Below are 18,575 nucleotides of genomic sequence, written 5' to 3'. Positions count from 1 at the left end.
TTTTTGACCCAGCGCAGAGTACACCTGTCTAAGCTGTGAGCCGCCAGCTTCTCTAGGAGAATGCTGTGGGAGACGGTGTCAAAGGCCTTACTGAAGTCCAGGTAGACCACATCCACAGCCTTTCCCTCATCCACTAGGCGGGTCACCTGGTCATAGAAGGAGATCAGGTTGGTCAAGCAGGACCTGCCTCTCATGAATCCGTGCTGGGCTGGGCCTGATGCCCTGGTTGTCCCACACATGCCTTGTGAGCGCCCTCAAGATGAACCGCTTGAGCTACAAGGCTGAAGGGAGAGAAGACAGCTTTACACCACCTTAGTGTTTCTCTGCGATTCTGCATTAGGCCAGCTGGGCCTGGGTGGTCTGAAGAGCTGTTATAATGGTTAACACAGCCAAAACACAGTGAACTTCTCTTCCTAAATACTCTTCCAGCTGGAGGCTGTGAAAGGGAAACACTATAGGGCTGATATTCCAGCCATCAGCTTTTGTAGGTTGCTCTATAGCAGGACAGCTCTCTGCTGATCAACTAGTGCTTCTGCACCACTTCGCTTGGCTATAGCAGGCATCAAGCTCTTCAGGTTGTGTTGACCTGTAAATGTGTAGATGACTAGCAGGCTGTGAAGCGTTTTTGTATTTGCTTGCTGAGGAATCTAAGTAAAGTATTTCAGTAAATGGGCAAATTAAAGGAGGTTACAGTAGTTTTATGATGCACACAGTAAATCACTCAGCATGTTTTACAGTAACCAAGCAAAGCATATTCTTTCAGCAGTAAGTGACAGGTACAGATCTCATTATAAGTAGGCACAGGAATTTTTCCTAGCATTGGATGTTGACACTTGGCATGGTTTGTTATCCTTGGAGAATGGATACTCAGGCTACGTTACGGTGTCATTAATTGTGGAATAAAGCTGAAATGATTCACTTCCTAAATGTGATTGAATTAGGCATGCCATTGCTCAAGGAAAGGTAGGAGAACATTGCATGTAGGTTTCCAGTAGAGAACCAAAGTACAGTTGAACAGCAGCTAATGCAGCCCCAAAGACTGTTTTAATCTACTTTAAAAGCCGTTATAGAATAGGAGAAGGCAAGCAGAACATTGGAAGATAATATCTTCTGCAGCATGTCCTCCCCTCCGGCACAGAGTTCTTCCATGCATCGTCGTACAGCGGAAAGAGAAAGAGATTCTACTGCATTGTACCCTTCTGTACACAAATACCTATACAATAGCCAGAGGGAAACCTTCCATTAGGTGTATAAATGCTTTGTCACTTAAATTTAAGTACCTTAGAACAGAATTTGATCCCATATCTAACTTTTCTACTTTTAATGTTTTGATTCATATATTTCTTTTTCAGTCATCAAAATTCCCCAGTGTGCAGTGCATGTAAGAGAGCTGAACAAGTAAATCAATACTTGAGTAAAAGAGCCTGACCCTCATAATATAGATTGAGATGTTGAAAAGCCACTGGGGTTTTGGATCTTTAAGCAAGGAATAACTGTTTAGAGAAAAGTAACAAATAAGAGTTGTTTTTCAAAAGCTTTCTGATTTTTTTATTTCTTCTGGACTATTCAGTCCTTCCCTAAATCACAGTTATTAGAAGAAAATAGGTTGTTTATTAACTGTTGCCTGCACTTAGACTTAATGAAATTTAATTTAGTATTGTGATATTCACCCCATGTAATTGGAAATGTGTGTGTGGTCATGAGTAACAACAGAAGTCAGTTCTTCATCTGATTCTGTTAACTATTTGTGAAACAAGATTCTGGTACAGTGCTTTCAAAACACAGTTGTATTTTTGGAGTATTTCTAATGTGAAACTTTGACGATTGCCTTACCCTGGACAAAAATCCAAATAAAATTTCTTCATGAACATTCTTAGAAAGCAAGGAGAAAAAGACATGAGTAAAGTAAATTTTCACTTTGATATCTGAGTTATCCATTCATTTCCATCTTCTATCTACTAATTAATGTATTTAAAGTTCTTTGAAGATGAAGTTGGTTTTGTAAAACTATATACAATTATCATGGTTTATAACAAGCTCAGTGTTAGCATGTGCTTTCTTGTTTAAATTAATACCATCTTATGTTGTTTCCATCTTCCTCCTTCACTTCTGTTTCGTTTTGGAGGTTTGGGGTTTTTTTTAAGTCATGAAGATTACTTTGTTTGTAGTCCCACTCTTCACATGAGCAGACAAGCATTCAGTTAGGAAATGGTTGTTTTAGCTTGCTTTTTTCCCCAGGAAATTCAGTGGCAGTGAGTCATTAACAAAATGCATTTTCTGAGAGCAGGTTGACCTGACACCCAGTAGATCTATAAAAATCTGTGGGAAGGTATCAAACACTAACTGTTGTTGTTAAGAGAGCCTGTTTTAAGTTCTCCTTAGTGGGAAAGATTGTAGGATAGATTAGCAGCGGTTTGGTTCTTCTGGGTTCTTCGAAGCTGGGAGTACTGTGGTGGCTCTGGAGGAGAGCGTGGTGGCTGACCTCACCATATATCCAGCTGTGTACTTAGAAGAGGGTATTGGAGGAGCTGAGACATAGAAGTCTCATCTGTACAGTACTGCAGCACCACTGTCAAGACCCTGGTTATGGCAAAACTTCTGTGCATTTGGATGAACTTGTGAGAGCGGAGTCACCAACAGGGCCTCTGGGATGGCATGTGGCTTCCACGGCCATCTCAACAGATCCAAAATAAGAGTAAAGTTTCATTTCTTGTCAAACTTTCATGGCGATGGACTACCAAATCTAGGAGCACAGTGTGTCAAGGACATCAAGGACCAGTTCCATGTATTTGGCATGTATAATACTAAAGAGTAACAGCAAAGGGTCAGGCTGTCAGTCAGTGCAGAATGACAATGCTTCTTTCATGCCAGTGGGGTTACACCAGTTTATTACCATTGAGAAGGGTCAAGTCATTCACATTATCAAGCACCAACTATTACAAAATCAATGCTTTATTTACCAGTTCTTTAGAAATCATAAATAACAGTACCTACTGTGAGAGTTTGCTGTGGAGCCATGCAAGGTGCTGTGTGGAAAAGCTCCTTGCTTAACTTTTTTTTTTTCCTGTATCACTAACGCAGAGGTGCTTTACCAGTGGAACTTCATTACTCTGTTTTCCTTGGAAACTGAAAATTAATATTTAGTTGGTCTTTAGAAAGCTTTATTTACATATGTATGGTTTTATAGTACGGCTACATAGCCCCTTAAAATATTTCCTCTGTGTAGATGAAGGTGTTTGATCAAACCACTCTATAAGCATTTTGTCGGTTCATACTTCTGCACAGCAAAAGATTATTCAGACAACTTTAAAGTAGCTTTTTCTCTAGTTTTTACAATGGAGCAAATGAATTCTCATTGCTATACTAATTTAAAACTGAAATATTTTTTATGTCCATATACAAGAAATAGAGGGCTAAAAAGAAAAAAAAGTCTGTTAATCTTGAATCAGATTTCTTTTCCAGCTGCCTGAACAAGTTGATTCCGGTGCAATTTGCACAGCTGGGCAGGCTGGCAGGTGGTAGGAAACATTTTGGGTAGGTGGCCTTTTTTTAATTTAAACCAAAGTTGTTAAACAAACACTATTCTTACATGTATGTATGTTTCTTTTGAAAAAGGGTTTTTTTTTTAAACCAAAGTTGTTAAACAAATACTTTTCTTACATGTATGTATGTTTCTTTTGAAAATTTGAAGGGTTTTTTTATCAGCTTGTAGCTTGTTTCTGTTGAATCCCCAGATACGCTTGTGTAATTCAGCATAGAGCATCAGCTCAGTAATGCTATGAGCTCATTGAGAAGACATGACTTGGAAAAGAGGCATTAAAAATACACTATAATTAAGTTATGCTGAGGCATCAGAACATGCACAATAAAGTTAACTTTAAAAATTGGACAAATTTAGCAAGAGAAATATCTGTATCAGGAACTCTAGAAGGAACATTCATTGGTATTTACATACATATAAGCTGGTACTTAAATGTAGCAGTGTCCACATTAAATAGCGATAACAGAGTGCGTGTGAATGGGGTGTTGTATTTTTAAATACTAGACGTACAAGAACAGTTCATCTGGGAAGAGATTTAATACAGAGGCAGTAATGACAGCATCTGTGAATGTTTCCTGCAGAATAGTTGAACCATTTGGAAAGAAAGATGACTGTGTATTGATGAACTATGGGAAGATCCCATCTACCTGCAAATTAGCCACTTCAGTAAATAATGCCATGAAACCTTCACTATTAGTAGGCAAAACTCTAAAACAGGGTTCTGCCAGTATCACCAAATGCGTCCAATACGTTCCTATGCCAGTTTTTCTTAGCAGTGACATGAAATAAAGTTCAGATCTGTAAAAATGTGCATAATTTGTATTTAGATGATATTTAAATTCAATTTACTTTAAAACTCACAATTACAGTTTAGCTGTATAAGGACTTAAATATAAGCTATGTTAAAAAAAAATTCATTATGAAATCCAAATAGCACAGTTTTGCTACTAGGTATTCAAGATCACTCAGCTAATTGAAGTCTGTAACCCATAACTAGAATTTGTTTAAGTGCAAAGCCAGATATTTTACCCCCTTCTGCAGAACAGATTTTTTTTTCTTCATTTCACTGTAAAAATATATATATGCATTTCAGTTCAGTAGCTAAGTTATTCAAAGTTGAAAAACTGCTTGAGAATTATAACAACACACCATTTTTTCCTTCTCCGACATACAGATATAGTTCTACAAACTTAAAAGATATGGTTCATTTGAGTAGTACAGATAATACTAGCGTTGTGAATAAAATGATTCAAATTCAAGTTAGAAAGCAGGTTTCATAAATGTTTTTTTCCTCTTCTTATCTATCTGTGTCTTTGCAGGATTTTACTTTTTGTTTTTTACATGCCTATCTACTTTCAGTATTCAAATAATAAAATTTATCCATAAATAGATTTTTAGCATTCCTTAAAATGAAGCTTGATGTAAACAATGAGTAAAATCATCATCTAATAAATGAAAAATGCAGCATTAATTGTTTTAAACATTGAAGTTATGAATGCACTTATGTTAAGCTATGTAATTACTTACCTTGCTTAAATACATGTAGAATGGTAGTTATCCTCCTAGATAGGAAGGAAACATGCCAAATTTTTCGTAATGATGACATAAGCAAATAGCAATGTATTTTGATGGTTAACAAACAAGAGACTTGGTCTTTCCTTGAAAATAAGAACTATAAAATCAAAGTCAAATTAATATTATTTAAAATAAGTTGTCTTTTTCACTGATTTAAAATGTAAATGCTGTCTTCACTGGACAAAGCATTTCTGCTAATTCTACATGGATATATATTCCAGAAGAAGTTACAAGAAAAAGCGGTCTGTTATGTATGTCCCCTGGGAGATACCTTCCTTTTTTTTCCCCAGTAGTATAGGTTAATTTTCCTATAAATAAAAATGTATGCTTAGAATTTGTAAAGGGAGGAAGTTGTTTAAAAATGTCTAGCTATTACAATGTAGAAAGTGAGCAATTATTTTCGCTATATGTACCCATGTCAACACCAATGAATAACTAATATTAAACGATAAAAAGCAAAAGTCAGATTAGAATAAAAGAGCACAGTCCTTGTTAAAAATATGTATCTTAATTTTTAATTTTTGATATTATCTTTCTTCCATTTCTTATTTTTATCTATGTTTTTCCTCTTCCTCCAAAATCTATGTGTGCTTTTTGCATGTGTGTATGTGTGTAATTTGTGTATTTGTGTAATTGTGTTAAGGATTTTCATTTTGAAATGAAGCTGGATATCGAGATTTTTCCTGTATTCAGAGTAAAGCATACCGCCTCTTCCTCTAACTTGTTTCCGACGACAGAGTCAGTGCTTCATCAAAGCAAGTAGAATTATTCCATGGTTTAACATTTGAGGACTGATCTGACAACCCAAATTGAGAACAGGTAGAAAATTCAATAGTGGGTTCTTGGGTGTTCCAGTATTTGCTTTGTATTAGCTTCTAGGTATTTCATAGTCTTCTTTTCCATTATGTTCCTTGTCGTGCCTGATGTTTGAAAGTGGAGGGTTAGCAACATGTCCTTTCCTCCCAACAACTTTACAACAGCATCGATATGTTTCTATTTAGGGATGTTTCAGTAACGTCTTGCTAGTGGTTAAGATTTAAGTTCATTCCTCGCAATAGTCACAAAAGATAATGTATTGAAACAATGATGATCTTCCTTTTGGGATCAGTTGACACTCTGTAGATGCCTTCAAACATATTTTGAGATTTCAGGGCAAAAGAAAGAACCTAGTCAGACTAAGCAACTGAAGAAACTGCCTAAAAAAATTTCATCGAGTGCATCAGAACAAGTCTAGCTTACTAAATATTCTGTATTAGTGCAATCCTTAAATAAGATACTCCTGTGCTTATACGGGACATCTTCCTGCTTAAAGATCGGATGGGTCAAAAGTTAGGCTGCTGTAGGACAATATTTCAGCAGGTTTTTGTACTCCTTTCTTATACTGTTCTCCTTTTTAAATAGTCCACTCCCTCTGAGGTCAGAAAGTCATGTAGTCTGGGAATTTCACTTGAAAATTCCTTTGAGGCAGAGCTGATCCTTTGTAATTCATGTGGTTTCCATCACATTTCATCCAAAGTTCTAGGATATAAATTATCACTCTTTGTCACATGTGGCTAAGTGCATAGAGGTGAAGTTGATCCAGGTGGTGTCAAGATACTAGATTAGGTATAGCATTGGAAGAGCTGAGGGATAAGCTCAACACTGAGTATTTGGAAAAAATCACAGCTGACGTGGCAACTGCTAGAGTCTGCTGTACTGTGAGCTTAAGTCGTGCACTCCTGTGTAGTGGGACAGGTAGCCAAACTTGTGGAGAAAAATGAAGAAGGTAGGAAAGTGAAAGATTCTTTCTGTAGGTTTCCAAAAGCAAACTCCAGCACATCTGTTATTTTACATATTCAACTTCTTACCCTCATTGATTGAGTTGAATCAGGCAGCAACATACAATGAGGTCAAACAAAATGGTGAAGGTTTTATAAAAACTAAGAGGAAAGGTAATAAATATTATATATTTTAGAGAAAACGATCACTAATACCTGATTTCCAAGGAGCTAGCTGGAATATCTGACTTCTACTTGAAGCTTGTTTACCCAGCAAATTAGGCATTTTTTCCTAGCTTGGGATAGGGAGAGAGAGTCTTATGTAGAAGTAACACATGTCAACATTTTAAAGTAGGTCTGTTTCAATGTGCTGTCTCTTTTTTTCTGAAAGAGGAGATGTGACAATTTATGACAGAGACAATTATAGGTTAAGGGTTTTTGTTTTTTGGTTTAATTATTTTAAGTTTTTGATTATCAGTGCAAGCTACATTGTTACTGTCTCCTGAAATAAAACCCTAGTTTGGCTGACTTCATTACAGATGGTATCCAGATGATTGTCAGACAGGTCCTATTCTAAGAGTGAGTGAATTATAGATACAACCCCAAGAGTGATAAAGGCCTGAGGCCCAATGCTTGGGGCATGGGAGAATAATTCAGTGAGACCCTGAAAAAGGGACACTGGTGCAGGTAGCCTCATAACAGCAAACTTTATCAAAGCAGTTGTTAATTATTACAAAGTTGTGTTCCCACATGTTGCATTGTGCTTCTTCTAGCACAATGAACCTTCAGGCACTACCGAATAAAAATACTAATAAAAACTGTATTAAATATGTCAAGCAGTGTTTCATCCTGTATAAAATACACTACATCACTTAAAACTTGTCTCTGAAAGTTCTTGTGAGTTGTGTTTGACTGCACAAGCAATCATCTAGTCAGGACAAGGGGGGTTGATAAGCCGGTCAATGTGTATTTGTTTTTTAATTCCTAGTACTTGAGAATGATGTATAAATGTAATTGTTTTTCTGTTATGTTCTCAGCAGTGTTTTAAGAGGTTATAAATCAAATGTTGCCAGTATGGGAAAAGGTGTTGATTGGAGTGTTAACTCGTAACAGTTCTCCTGCACATATTTAAAAAAAAATAAGATAACTTCTGAAGAAAGAAGAATATTAATACATGTTTCAGTATCTGATTATTTTCAATTTTCCCACAGATATCAATGAGTGTCAGTTGCAGGGAGTATGCCCTAATGGTGAGTGCTTGAATACCATGGGCAGCTACAGATGTACCTGCAAAATGGGATTTGTGCCAGATCCTACCCTCTCAAGATGCATACGTAAGTAATAGTGCTAATCAAAGTACGAAAGTAGATACTTAGTTGCACTTTAAATGAGGACTTATTTGACTGGCCCCAACTCTTCTAAGCTGTCCCCATCTTTTTTGCTGTCCCTGCCTCCTTTTCTGAGCTTACTCACTTTATTTAGTCAGTCTCAGTGCTCATGCCTTTTTTCTGTCTCTTTGTCCTGGAAGCCTTGGTCTCCACCAACAGCTGCCCAGGATCCTTGCCATCTTTTCCTTGTTTTCTAGTCACAAAACCTTCAAGGCCGCATCCAGCCTCCTCATACACTCAGTCTTTCTCACTAGCCTGGAGTTCTCCTTTCCACAATTTTTTCTCCCCTCTCTGCTAGTTCCCCAGCCAAAATCATCTTTGTGTCCCACCCTCCCCTCTTCCACCTCTGCAGCTTTGACCTGGGTAGTTTCCATTACTAAACATTCAGCCCAGGATGATCTTTGGCACATTTTCCTTCTGATTAAGAAGGATTAAAAATTAAGAAAGAATTAGGAGAAAGAAAAAGTTGTGAACAGCATGAATGCAAATATTTTCCTCTGTTAATCAGCTTTTACTTAGTTTGAGATCAACTACCTCTGCAAGAAGAAAAGAAAGCATAGAGAACAACTAAATTTCTCACTTTTAAGTTTTTTAGGAAGAATATTTACAAGTGAAAAATACCTCATTTCCCAAGCTCCTTATCTGAGCTGTCTTTTGATTTATAAAATAGTCTAGAGCTGTAGATGAATTCTTTCATTTTTTCAGCATAATTATCTTATGCTACTTGTTAATGACACTCAATTACTGAGAAAGTTTTTCAGCATTTTGAAGAATTTCTTATAACTTTTCAGTTGAGCACCGGAAAAAAGGAGTTGGTTTTCACTTTTGCTTTTACATGTCATGTTGAAAATCAGCTAGTCTTTGTATTTTTTGAGTTAAGTGAACATATGACCCAGAACTGTTAACTGTATGTGAATGTGGATGCATAAATTAGAAAGCTGGATGGTTCTTAGCTTCCTGTTACCTCATACTAGTCATAGCTTATGGCCTTTGGCTCTTCCACGCTAAAACTAAGCATAACAAAATGTAAATATATGATTGTCTCTTTTATTAAAAAAAAGTCACATATGATACTTAATCTTTTTGCAGTCTTATTTATATAGCCTACTTACAGCTGCATGTTCCAGTGGCTATGTAGCTTGACACAACTGTATATTGCTAGTGACTGACCTTAGTCTTCAGCAGTTGGACTTGTGTACAAATGAGAGAGTTGATTCTGACTCTTTATTGTGGCAGCAACGCAACTGCTGGTTTGGAAATTTTTTTTTTCTTTAAAATACTTTTTATCCTTGGTCTAAGATGAGTTGGAATTCAGGAGTGTTTGATATGAAATAAGAATTTTCTTTTATGTTGTGATTATGGCTTGAGATAGGTGTTTGAAATAAAACTTGTGCAGATGGTAATATTAATCCATTAAACTGGTGTTGGAAATCTAGTGGTGTTTCTCTGTTTCGCTTTTCATATGAACAGTACCATCCTCTCTTCCACTTTCATTGCAGCTGATAATCCTATAGTTGCTGAAGAGAAAGGACCTTGCTACCGGTTTGTTAGTGCAGGAAAGCAATGCATGCATCCTCTTTCTGTTCAGCTCAGCAAGCAGCTTTGCTGTTGCAGTGTTGGCAAAGCCTGGGGCCCACACTGTGAGAAGTGTCCGCTTCCAGGAACAGGTAAGAACTGCCCATTAAAAATACAAGCTCTTGCCCCCACCCTATGCTTGTTATGCGTGCTTTAAAAAAAAAAAAATCCAAGAATTGATTTTAAACAAGAAGTGTCCATCAGTAAATTATGACAGTTCTCTACATCATAGTAGAATAATCACATATTACAGTAGTTTTGTTCATAGGGAGTTGTGGTTAAAACAACGGAATTATCTTTGATATGTTGTGATAGAATTCCAGATTAACAATATTTGCATCTCAGAATATGTCCTTGAACTTTGATTCTCCATCACATGAAGATGAATTTATTGTATGTTATATTCTGACTATAGATACAGGCAAATTAACCCAAAATCTAATTAATACTCTTCAGTTGTTAAAGGCACTGGTGAAAGGATGGCAGCTTTTGAGAATTAGGCTACAGAACTACATGTGTTGTAGTTTACATGACAGTTAGTGGGATACGTATGGGAGTATCTCTGCTTTCTAACCTTCCTTCATATCTTTACCATCCATTTTGAGGAATATGCGAAGTATGGTGTTGCCTTCTTCACAATAAACTGGTAGTTAAACATCTCATGCCACCTTTCACTTAAAACAATTCTTTACTTGATACATAAAGCTCACTTGTATTATCAGTGTTCACTTGGAGTCCTGCTGGTTTTTAAATATATAAGGACATGGAAAATACCAGCTTGGTTGATCACCACGCTCATTTGGGCTACTCATAGATTAAGATACCACATATTATAGATACTGATCGCTGCTTTCGAGTACCTTCTATTCCCTGATTTTGCTTAAAACTTAAATGACCAAAGTTGGAGTCTTTAGTCAAAATCAACTGAATACTATTTTTTGTCCAAATGTATGGTCAAATTCATCTTTTTTAAAAAGCATCATTGCTTCTTGTAATATACATGAGGTACAGCCTGTTCAGTATTTTAGTAATGGTAATCCACAGTTCTTACTGAAGTTGCCACTGCAGATGTTGCTGTTATGATACAGGTCATGTATTTCTCTGGAGTATTTTATAAAGATTCAGATTTTCAAAACTAGCTAGCTGCTTTGGGAAATCCACAGCTAGCATCAGGGACATGATGAAAGCAGCGGATTCCTTACTTTTTAAAGTTGGGCTTACAGAAATGGAAGTGACGAACATTTTTGAGCATTTCAATTGATTTTTAAAGCCGTTGTTTCCTGCGTGAGCATTGGGTTGCTAGATCACTGATTAGGATTTTAGAAGTCCAGTTCACTTTCAGATAAATAATATTTCTATGGCTTTTTAATGGAGAAAAAATGTATTCTTATCAGATGACTCGCAATTTAAGTGCAGATGCTTTACATCTATGAGAATATTGCATGAAGCTTTATGCCCAGTTGTGTATATTCTGGAGCAGAGAATATATGTTTTTGTGAAGTTGACTGCTCTCTAGTCATAAAAAGTACATCGATGAATAGTATGTGGAATTGGTTATTCTAGTGATTTTTCTTAATGAAAAGACTTCAGAGAGAAAATCTGTGAGTAGAAAATTCTGATGAGCTGTGTGGGAAACACTTTTCCCATTTCATGACAACTTTCATGATTTAAAAACATATTCCTTTCTATAACAGGTTAAATTCATAATCTTTCAGAGTTTTCTGTGAAAAATGTGTGAAAGTGGGATACTCCAGAATGGGGTAATGTATTTACTGCAGCATCCCATGTTGATTTAAGAGTCACTGAATTAAAAAGTCATGATCTCGCTCTCTGATAGCTTTTAAAATATTTGTACAAAGTAGACCAGCTCCAAAAGAGAGACTGAGAGAGACCAGCTTTGTATACCCAAGTGTTGAGAACACTTATCAGAGCTGTGGTAGAATAAGGCTCACATTTCTATTCTGCATTTGAGAGAATGTGCCCTGAAACAAGACTTCCTACATCCTGAGTATGCATCTGAAGGGACGGGCGTCAAATTTTCTCTGTCTTCCTCCTTTGACCGGAATTCCCACCCTCAGTTGGGTGTTTTTTTGGCAAGTTTTGATATTAGCATTTCCCAGCAAAAAGTATTTCATCATTCTGAATCCACTCAATTTAATCAGTTTGACCCTTCATCTTTTCTATTACTAAGACACCATCAGAACACAGTATGCAATTAATGCATACTGCAATTTAATGTATAATTTAATTAATTCATCTGTGGAGTACCTATAGCTAGTATTTTGTGGTTTTATTTTAGATAATTCATTTTAAAACCCTGATGTGTTCAAAGCAGAATTTGTGAACTTACCAATATCCCCACTCTGCGCATCTCTTAAGAAGCTGTAAGAAGTCACATCGGGCACATGGGAGACAATCTTTGGTGTTTCATCCCAACATAGCTTTACCTAAAGCAATGAGGACAGTGAAGCACTGCCCCTTCAAGGCTCCTGAAGGTCTCCCTGTCCCTGACAGGAGCATAGCTATTATCTTGGATGGGGAGGAAGGCTGACCTGTATTTCTCTTTCATTCTAGTCTTCCACTAGGACTGCAAAACCTGGTGCTCATGTAGAGCAGCTGCAGAGATCAGAGCAGCTGCTGCTGCCTGACTTTCATTACCTTTTTCAGTAGCAGCTTTATAAATGAGATTATTTCCCCTCTCTTCCAGTGGTGATTTGGCTTTTTATGATCCCCATCTTTTTATCCAGCCCACTGAGGTCAGTGGAAAGACTTATTCAATTCAGTGGAATTTGGATCAGGGCTGGTATGAGACCTCTGATGTAGTCAAATGGGATCCTGTGAATGAATGTTGTTACTGGTTGATACTCTTCTGCTCCTCTGGTAGAGGGTGGTGAGCTTTTTTCCTTTGGTTTCGGCAAAAGGAGAATGATAGAAACAGTGATCTTGATTCCTTATGCAGTGTAGATGATGATGACAATTTGCATATTTAAATTCATATTCAGAAAGGATATACTGTTTGAAGAGGATTAATACAAAAATTATCTTGATATAATGATAGATTAAACATAATTGAAAAAAGATGGTAAACTGGAGTGGAAACCTGCTGGGAATAACAGCCAGAACATGCTTTTGGGAGAATGCTCAGTCATATTAGCATGCAATGCACAGCTTGTCTTTAAATATTTCTTTGTAAAAATGTATATACAATATGAGATTAAATTTGTCAGTGGTAGTCATTATATTTTCCACTATGTCAACATATTGCACTTTTAGACTCCTAAAAGGAATATTTTCCCATCCCAAATCTAGCTGCTTTTAAGGAAATCTGCCCTGGTGGAATGGGTTATACGGTTTCTGGCCCTCACAGAAACAAGCTATATCATCACCCTGCAGTTAGAGTACAGCCACCTGTCATTGGCAAGACCCCGATTACTCAACCTGTTGCTAAAGGTACTTCTCCTCCACCTCTCCCAGCAAAGGAAGAGCCAGTGGAGGCACTGACCTTCTCACAGAAAAGTGAGACTGAGATGGCTGTGCAAGAAGGTGAGAGTGGGAAAATTTAGTCTTTCTATATTTCTATGCATGTGTCTTCAATGGTATGTTTCTTTGCGGAGTAGCTGCGTACAGTGCAGGACAAAGAGGCATCACTTCCCACAGCAGAGCGTTCCACGTCGTGGAGTGTATCGTGTTACATGATTTACTTCTGAAATTTTATGTATAGCTCCTACCAGATGCTGAGAACACCATGGAGAGAGACAGACTGCTGTAATCTCATTAATTTTTATGATAAGAAATAGTAAATATTTGTTTTAAGACTTCTATAAAATTATTTATGATCTCTAACGTAGAACAAAGGACTCAACTCAGGCTTTGATTTACTAGTATTTGGGGTGGCAGAAGCTAAGGGGTTTTCATCATCTTCCTTCTATATGCTCCTGTAGATTAGCACCACCTGATGTGGGCATGCTTCCCCTTCATGTGGTCTGCTCTCACCCCTGCAGCTGTGCACTCCCTCGGTGTGACCATGTTGGGTCAGCCCCTCTCTGCTAGGCTGTTGAACGATTAGTTGACTCCTCCAAGATATTTTTCTCAGACTTGGTTTTCTGCAAGCTTCTCTAAGAACTTGTAGCAGCCAAAATTTTCCCGAGTCTAAAACAAATGCAGAAGCAAAGAAATGCAGGAAGCAGCACTATTATAAATAGATTGCCAGCAAACTTGGCATGAACTAACTGTAGACAAGAAGAAATACATTGCTGAAGAACCCTCTCATGATACTGAGTACTTAATAGGTTATTTCCAAGTAGCAGTTATGTATCTGTATGTCAGGCCATTATTAGAATGAGTTTCAGTCAGCTGACTTTGCAAAATTCTGTGCGACATGGGTTACTTTTCCAGTTAAAATCACTGCTCTAGTTTTGCTTTCAAAAAGAAAATGGAGCTAAACTGAATCTGGAGAGAAAAATGAGCCATTCAAATATATTTACAGACTGTGCTGGATTATAAAATCTCACATAAACCTCTGGGCTTTTCTGTGTTACAGAGTGGAAAAAAGTGCTGTATCATTTGCTAAAATATTACTTCAGTAATTAGAAAGTTTGCCACATTCTAGTAAATCTTAAACCACAAAGAATCTGAAAAAAAAAGGAGTATTTTTTTTTTAAATAAAAAATTTTAAAAAATATGCTTACTCTAAGTCACTAATGACACATACAAGTTTGAATTTTATATTCCATTTTTGGATATGTTTGCATTTGGAATTTTTGAGATTTTTATCAGAAGTTCTCCCAGTTCTGATAATCAGCCTCCCAGCTAATACTGAAGAAATTAGAGCAAGAAGAGTGATTTTCCCCCCCCGTCCAAAAAATCTATCCTGTAGAAAATGTTGATTGCGAAAAGAAAAATATTCTTACTTTTTTTTACAGAACCATATAGATTTTCATCAGTAAACGACAAATTCAAAAAAGGCTAACTGCAATGGAAAATAAAAACTTACATGAAATTTCCACCTCTCCTTCCCAGAAAAAAGTCACTCTTGTGGAGGGGAAAAAAAAAACCCCAACCACTTTTGCTTGCTTAAAGAAAAGGCAAATTTCAAAACTTGACTTTTTTTTTTCCCCCCAATAAATTCTTGCAAATTTGTTAATGGTTAGTTATATACCATTATGATATTAATTTAGCTTTAAAATAATTACAGATGTTGATATTCCTTGGAAGGAATTAAAGAAGTTTAATCAGTGAGTTAATAACCTGCTAGTTTCTCGGCTTGTTTCTAAGGAAACAATTGAGAAACCTATAAGGCAGCTGAATACTGAGTAAATAATTATAAGCATTGGTCAGTGTGTAGAATCTTATTCTGGTTTCAGGTTAGTTGTTATGCTTGCTTCAGGAACATTACTTCACGTTTGCACCATTTTGGAATGTGTTTAAGGCCTGAAATTTTTCTGCGATGGCAACAGCTGCTTTCAAATGTGCTAGTAGTTTTAAGTAGAATGTCTAAGTAAATGTTATGTGAAGACTGATTAATTTTCTTTTTTCTTTCTGGTTTTAGTGGCAACTGCAGCCCCTGATCAGGTAAAACATGATGTGATTTATCTAGGAATTAGAATGCAGACCATGTGTATGAGATATGATACGATAACTCTGAAAAGGATTTAGGATTTATGAGGAGCGAACAACTCACTGGGGACTTACAGTGCAAACCCTGAGGCAAAAAGAGCTCATGTTATTGTTATGTACAGCAACAGGCAGGTAGTGAGGTACAGGAAAGAGATTACTTTAACCTCTCTTTAGGGCATTGATGGAGGGTCTAGTACTATATTGTTCTATCCCATTCTGGAGCCTGTATTTTAAAGAGGATATTGAAAAATGCAGACAGTATGAAGGAGAGCCACGGATACTGACAGCTAGAGAAGATGAGTTGGAGAGAAACAGTATGAAGCTTTGAGAAGCATTTGTGACACCTGCTTAAGGGACTTGTATTAATGCCTAAGTTAGTTTCCTAGGTTTTTTAGGGTTGCTATGTATTCAGTGGAGAAGAGCAGGTGTGTATCTGTGTTAAGTCCCCATTCTGGAGGTTCCAGGTTCTCTATGCTGAAGATAATGGGATTCGTTAGGAATAACTGCAGCTGTACTTCATTTCATTTTCCTAAAGACTTACAAGCATCTAACACTTTTATGAAAATAAGATGATCAGTGCAATAGCTAAGAGAGAACCTTTCACAGTGGTCAAAGATTTAGAGACATATGTGATTGTAAACTTTTGTGTGATACTGAACTGCAATTAAATACTATTCATAAGCAATTAAAGACCAGAGGATGGGAGAACTATGGAGAGACAAAGCCAAAGATATAGTTAGAAGCTCCATGAAATGGTTGCTTCAAATAAAATCAATGTTAAATTGTACGCCATTGTGTAAACATAGTATTCCATGTTCTTTCAGGTTTAAATTGGTGGTAATTAATGATCTGCTATCAAAAGCCAGTCATGTGAGAACGTTAGCAGTTTCTCAAGCTGGGAGTTTGTGGGTTGTTATGATAGCTGAATTAAACGAATGTTTTCAGAATGTAAATTTTTAATCATTCTTTTAGGAATTAGCTTCCCTCGATCAAGAAAAGCAGCCTGATCTAGAGCCTGGGCAGCCTCAGCTTTCTCCTGGAATTTCAACAATTAACTTGCATCCACAGTTTCCAGGTAACTTGTTTTGACTTGTCTTTTAGTATGAGAGAGTGCTTACAATTCTTCTAACAATGGGAAGGTAGCAATTGTAACAGAGGTTGATGAAAAATTGATTGCGGCTTCACAAGCAATTTTTCCATGAGCAGAATACGGGGCGGGGAGGGGCGGGAAATCATGGAAGCTGAGGTGGGAGGAATTGAGAGGTTGGCATTGGCTGAATGACTTGTTAGGAGGCAAAGACATATTTTAGGCGAAAGTAATATCCTGGATTACATACATGAGCATTTTAATGTCATCAGAGTTGAGGCCTTGTACCCCTTTCAAGAATAAACTTTACTTAGGTGCCTCCTTCTAGATTTATGCATAATTTTTTCTGCAAAAGTTTTACTATTGTGTTTGCTTTCTTTAGCACCTGGTTTTTTTCACAAGCAGTAGAATGATGGAAAAACACAATTATACAATTTTTTTTTCCTACTCCAGATCTAAGCAGAATAAACTCATTAAAAGCTCCATAGTGTGTCTGGCTCATTCAGTATCATATGTGAATTCTTTAAGGGGTTTTTTTTTGAATGTGATTGATTTCCATTCCATGTCACACAGTAGTGATTGAGAAAACATCTCCTCCTCTGCCTGTTGAAGTTGCTCCTGAAGTCTCTACTTCAAGTGCAAGTCAAGTAATTGCACCTACTCAAGTTACAGGTATTGTACTTCCTTTTTAGAACAAAAATAAATTAAGAAACGATTAATTCTTTAAGGGGTTTTTTTTTGAATGTGATTGATTTCCATTCCATGTCACACAGTAGTGATTGAGAAAACATCTCCTCCTCTGCCTGTTGAAGTTGCTCCTGAAGTCTCTACTTCAAGTGCAAGTCAAGTAATTGCACCTACTCAAGTTACAGGTATTGTACTTCCTTTTTAGAACAAAAATAAATTAAGAAACGACTGTGAGTTCCTGACGCTATAACTTGTTCCATGCTACTTCTGAATTATAATACCGAAGAGAATGTAGCTGCAGAACAGAAGGGAATACTCTGGGGAGAGATAGAAAGTACAGAACAGCACAGCAACGAGGGTACTGTCAACAGAGCTAGGACTGGGTCCTCCCAGGCTGTACCTGCCATTTTTGTGCCAGCAAATAAATGATAGAAGGAAAAATTAATAATTCCACCTCAGATTACATGATCTGCAACCAAAGGCCAGAACTGAAGACTTCTTGGCTACAAGTCAGGTCTTTAGACAGTCTGCACGTGTTCGTCTTCTTTGAGGGATGTAGACTTTGTGGGATGTAGATCAGCACGTTCTACAGAAAGCAGATGAGGAGTTATTGAGAGATCTATTTTGAAATGTTCTTTTGAGGTTTGTGCTTCTTCCTTTTTTGATGTATTAAAGTTGCCTTTTCTACATCCATGTGACAAGAAGTGAAAATAATAGAAATGCAAGTAATGCTCCTGTCATAGCTGAAACTTGTCTAAGTGATGGCTGAGTCCGAAAGACATGAAAATTTCACTTGCTGTACATTTGAAAACAAAAAGGTGAATGTACTGTGTGTGTATACATGAGAGCATTACAATGTCACATTGGCTAGTCTCTCAGAATTAACACAGGCTTTGAAGTAATTGCAAGATCCAGGTAAATACTTTGGGATGCAGTATTGTATACGGTAGAGAGATCTAGGCCTACCAAGAGGTTTCCCAATTTGCATTCACAGGGGGGAATTGCACGTGCTTTAATAAAAGTTTAACTCTTCAAAGATGGCTTTCCTTCATGCAGGAACAGATTTCTGAGTTGCACGCAACATGCACAGGGTCTAAAACACCCAGAGTTGCACGCAACATGCACAGGGTCTAAATCACCCGGTTGTTCGAAGTACAATTCTGTCTGCAGTTAAATCCTCCTGAATCTGCTGTAAGAGTAGAGAAAGTATCCTGTCTTTCTGTAAGCATTCCCCTGCCTTCTTCAGTTACCTATAATTGCAGTCCGTCAATCCCATATGAAAGTTCTACTAATGGTAATTGTCAAAACAGAATTTGGAAGTCAGGTCTGCTGTGATTGTGCCCCTTCTG

At 37.1% G+C, this 18,575-nt stretch overlaps 1 protein-coding gene across 1 annotated transcript in view; it reads left to right on the top strand.

Moving 5' to 3' along the window:
• Positions 1-18,575, top strand: part of LTBP1 (latent transforming growth factor beta binding protein 1) — a 147,397-nt gene that overhangs the window by 61,374 nt on the left and 67,448 nt on the right. The window contains exons 6-11 of the mRNA XM_009283777.2: positions 8,085-8,207; positions 9,761-9,928; positions 13,146-13,379; positions 15,385-15,407; positions 16,425-16,527; positions 17,113-17,211. Of these exons, the coding sequence (XP_009282052.1) occupies positions 8,085-8,207; positions 9,761-9,928; positions 13,146-13,379; positions 15,385-15,407; positions 16,425-16,527; positions 17,113-17,211 (750 nt within the window). The remainder of the gene's footprint in view (positions 1-8,084; positions 8,208-9,760; positions 9,929-13,145; positions 13,380-15,384; positions 15,408-16,424; positions 16,528-17,112; positions 17,212-18,575) is intronic.

This window comes from Aptenodytes forsteri, unplaced genomic scaffold, assembly GCF_000699145.1.
Source record: "Aptenodytes forsteri isolate BGI_AS27 unplaced genomic scaffold, ASM69914v1 Scaffold309, whole genome shotgun sequence".
NCBI classification, from domain to species: Eukaryota; Metazoa; Chordata; class Aves; order Sphenisciformes; family Spheniscidae; genus Aptenodytes; species Aptenodytes forsteri.
The sequence above is the reverse complement of the archived record's forward strand: the minus strand, read 5'-3'. Positions and strand labels throughout refer to the sequence as shown.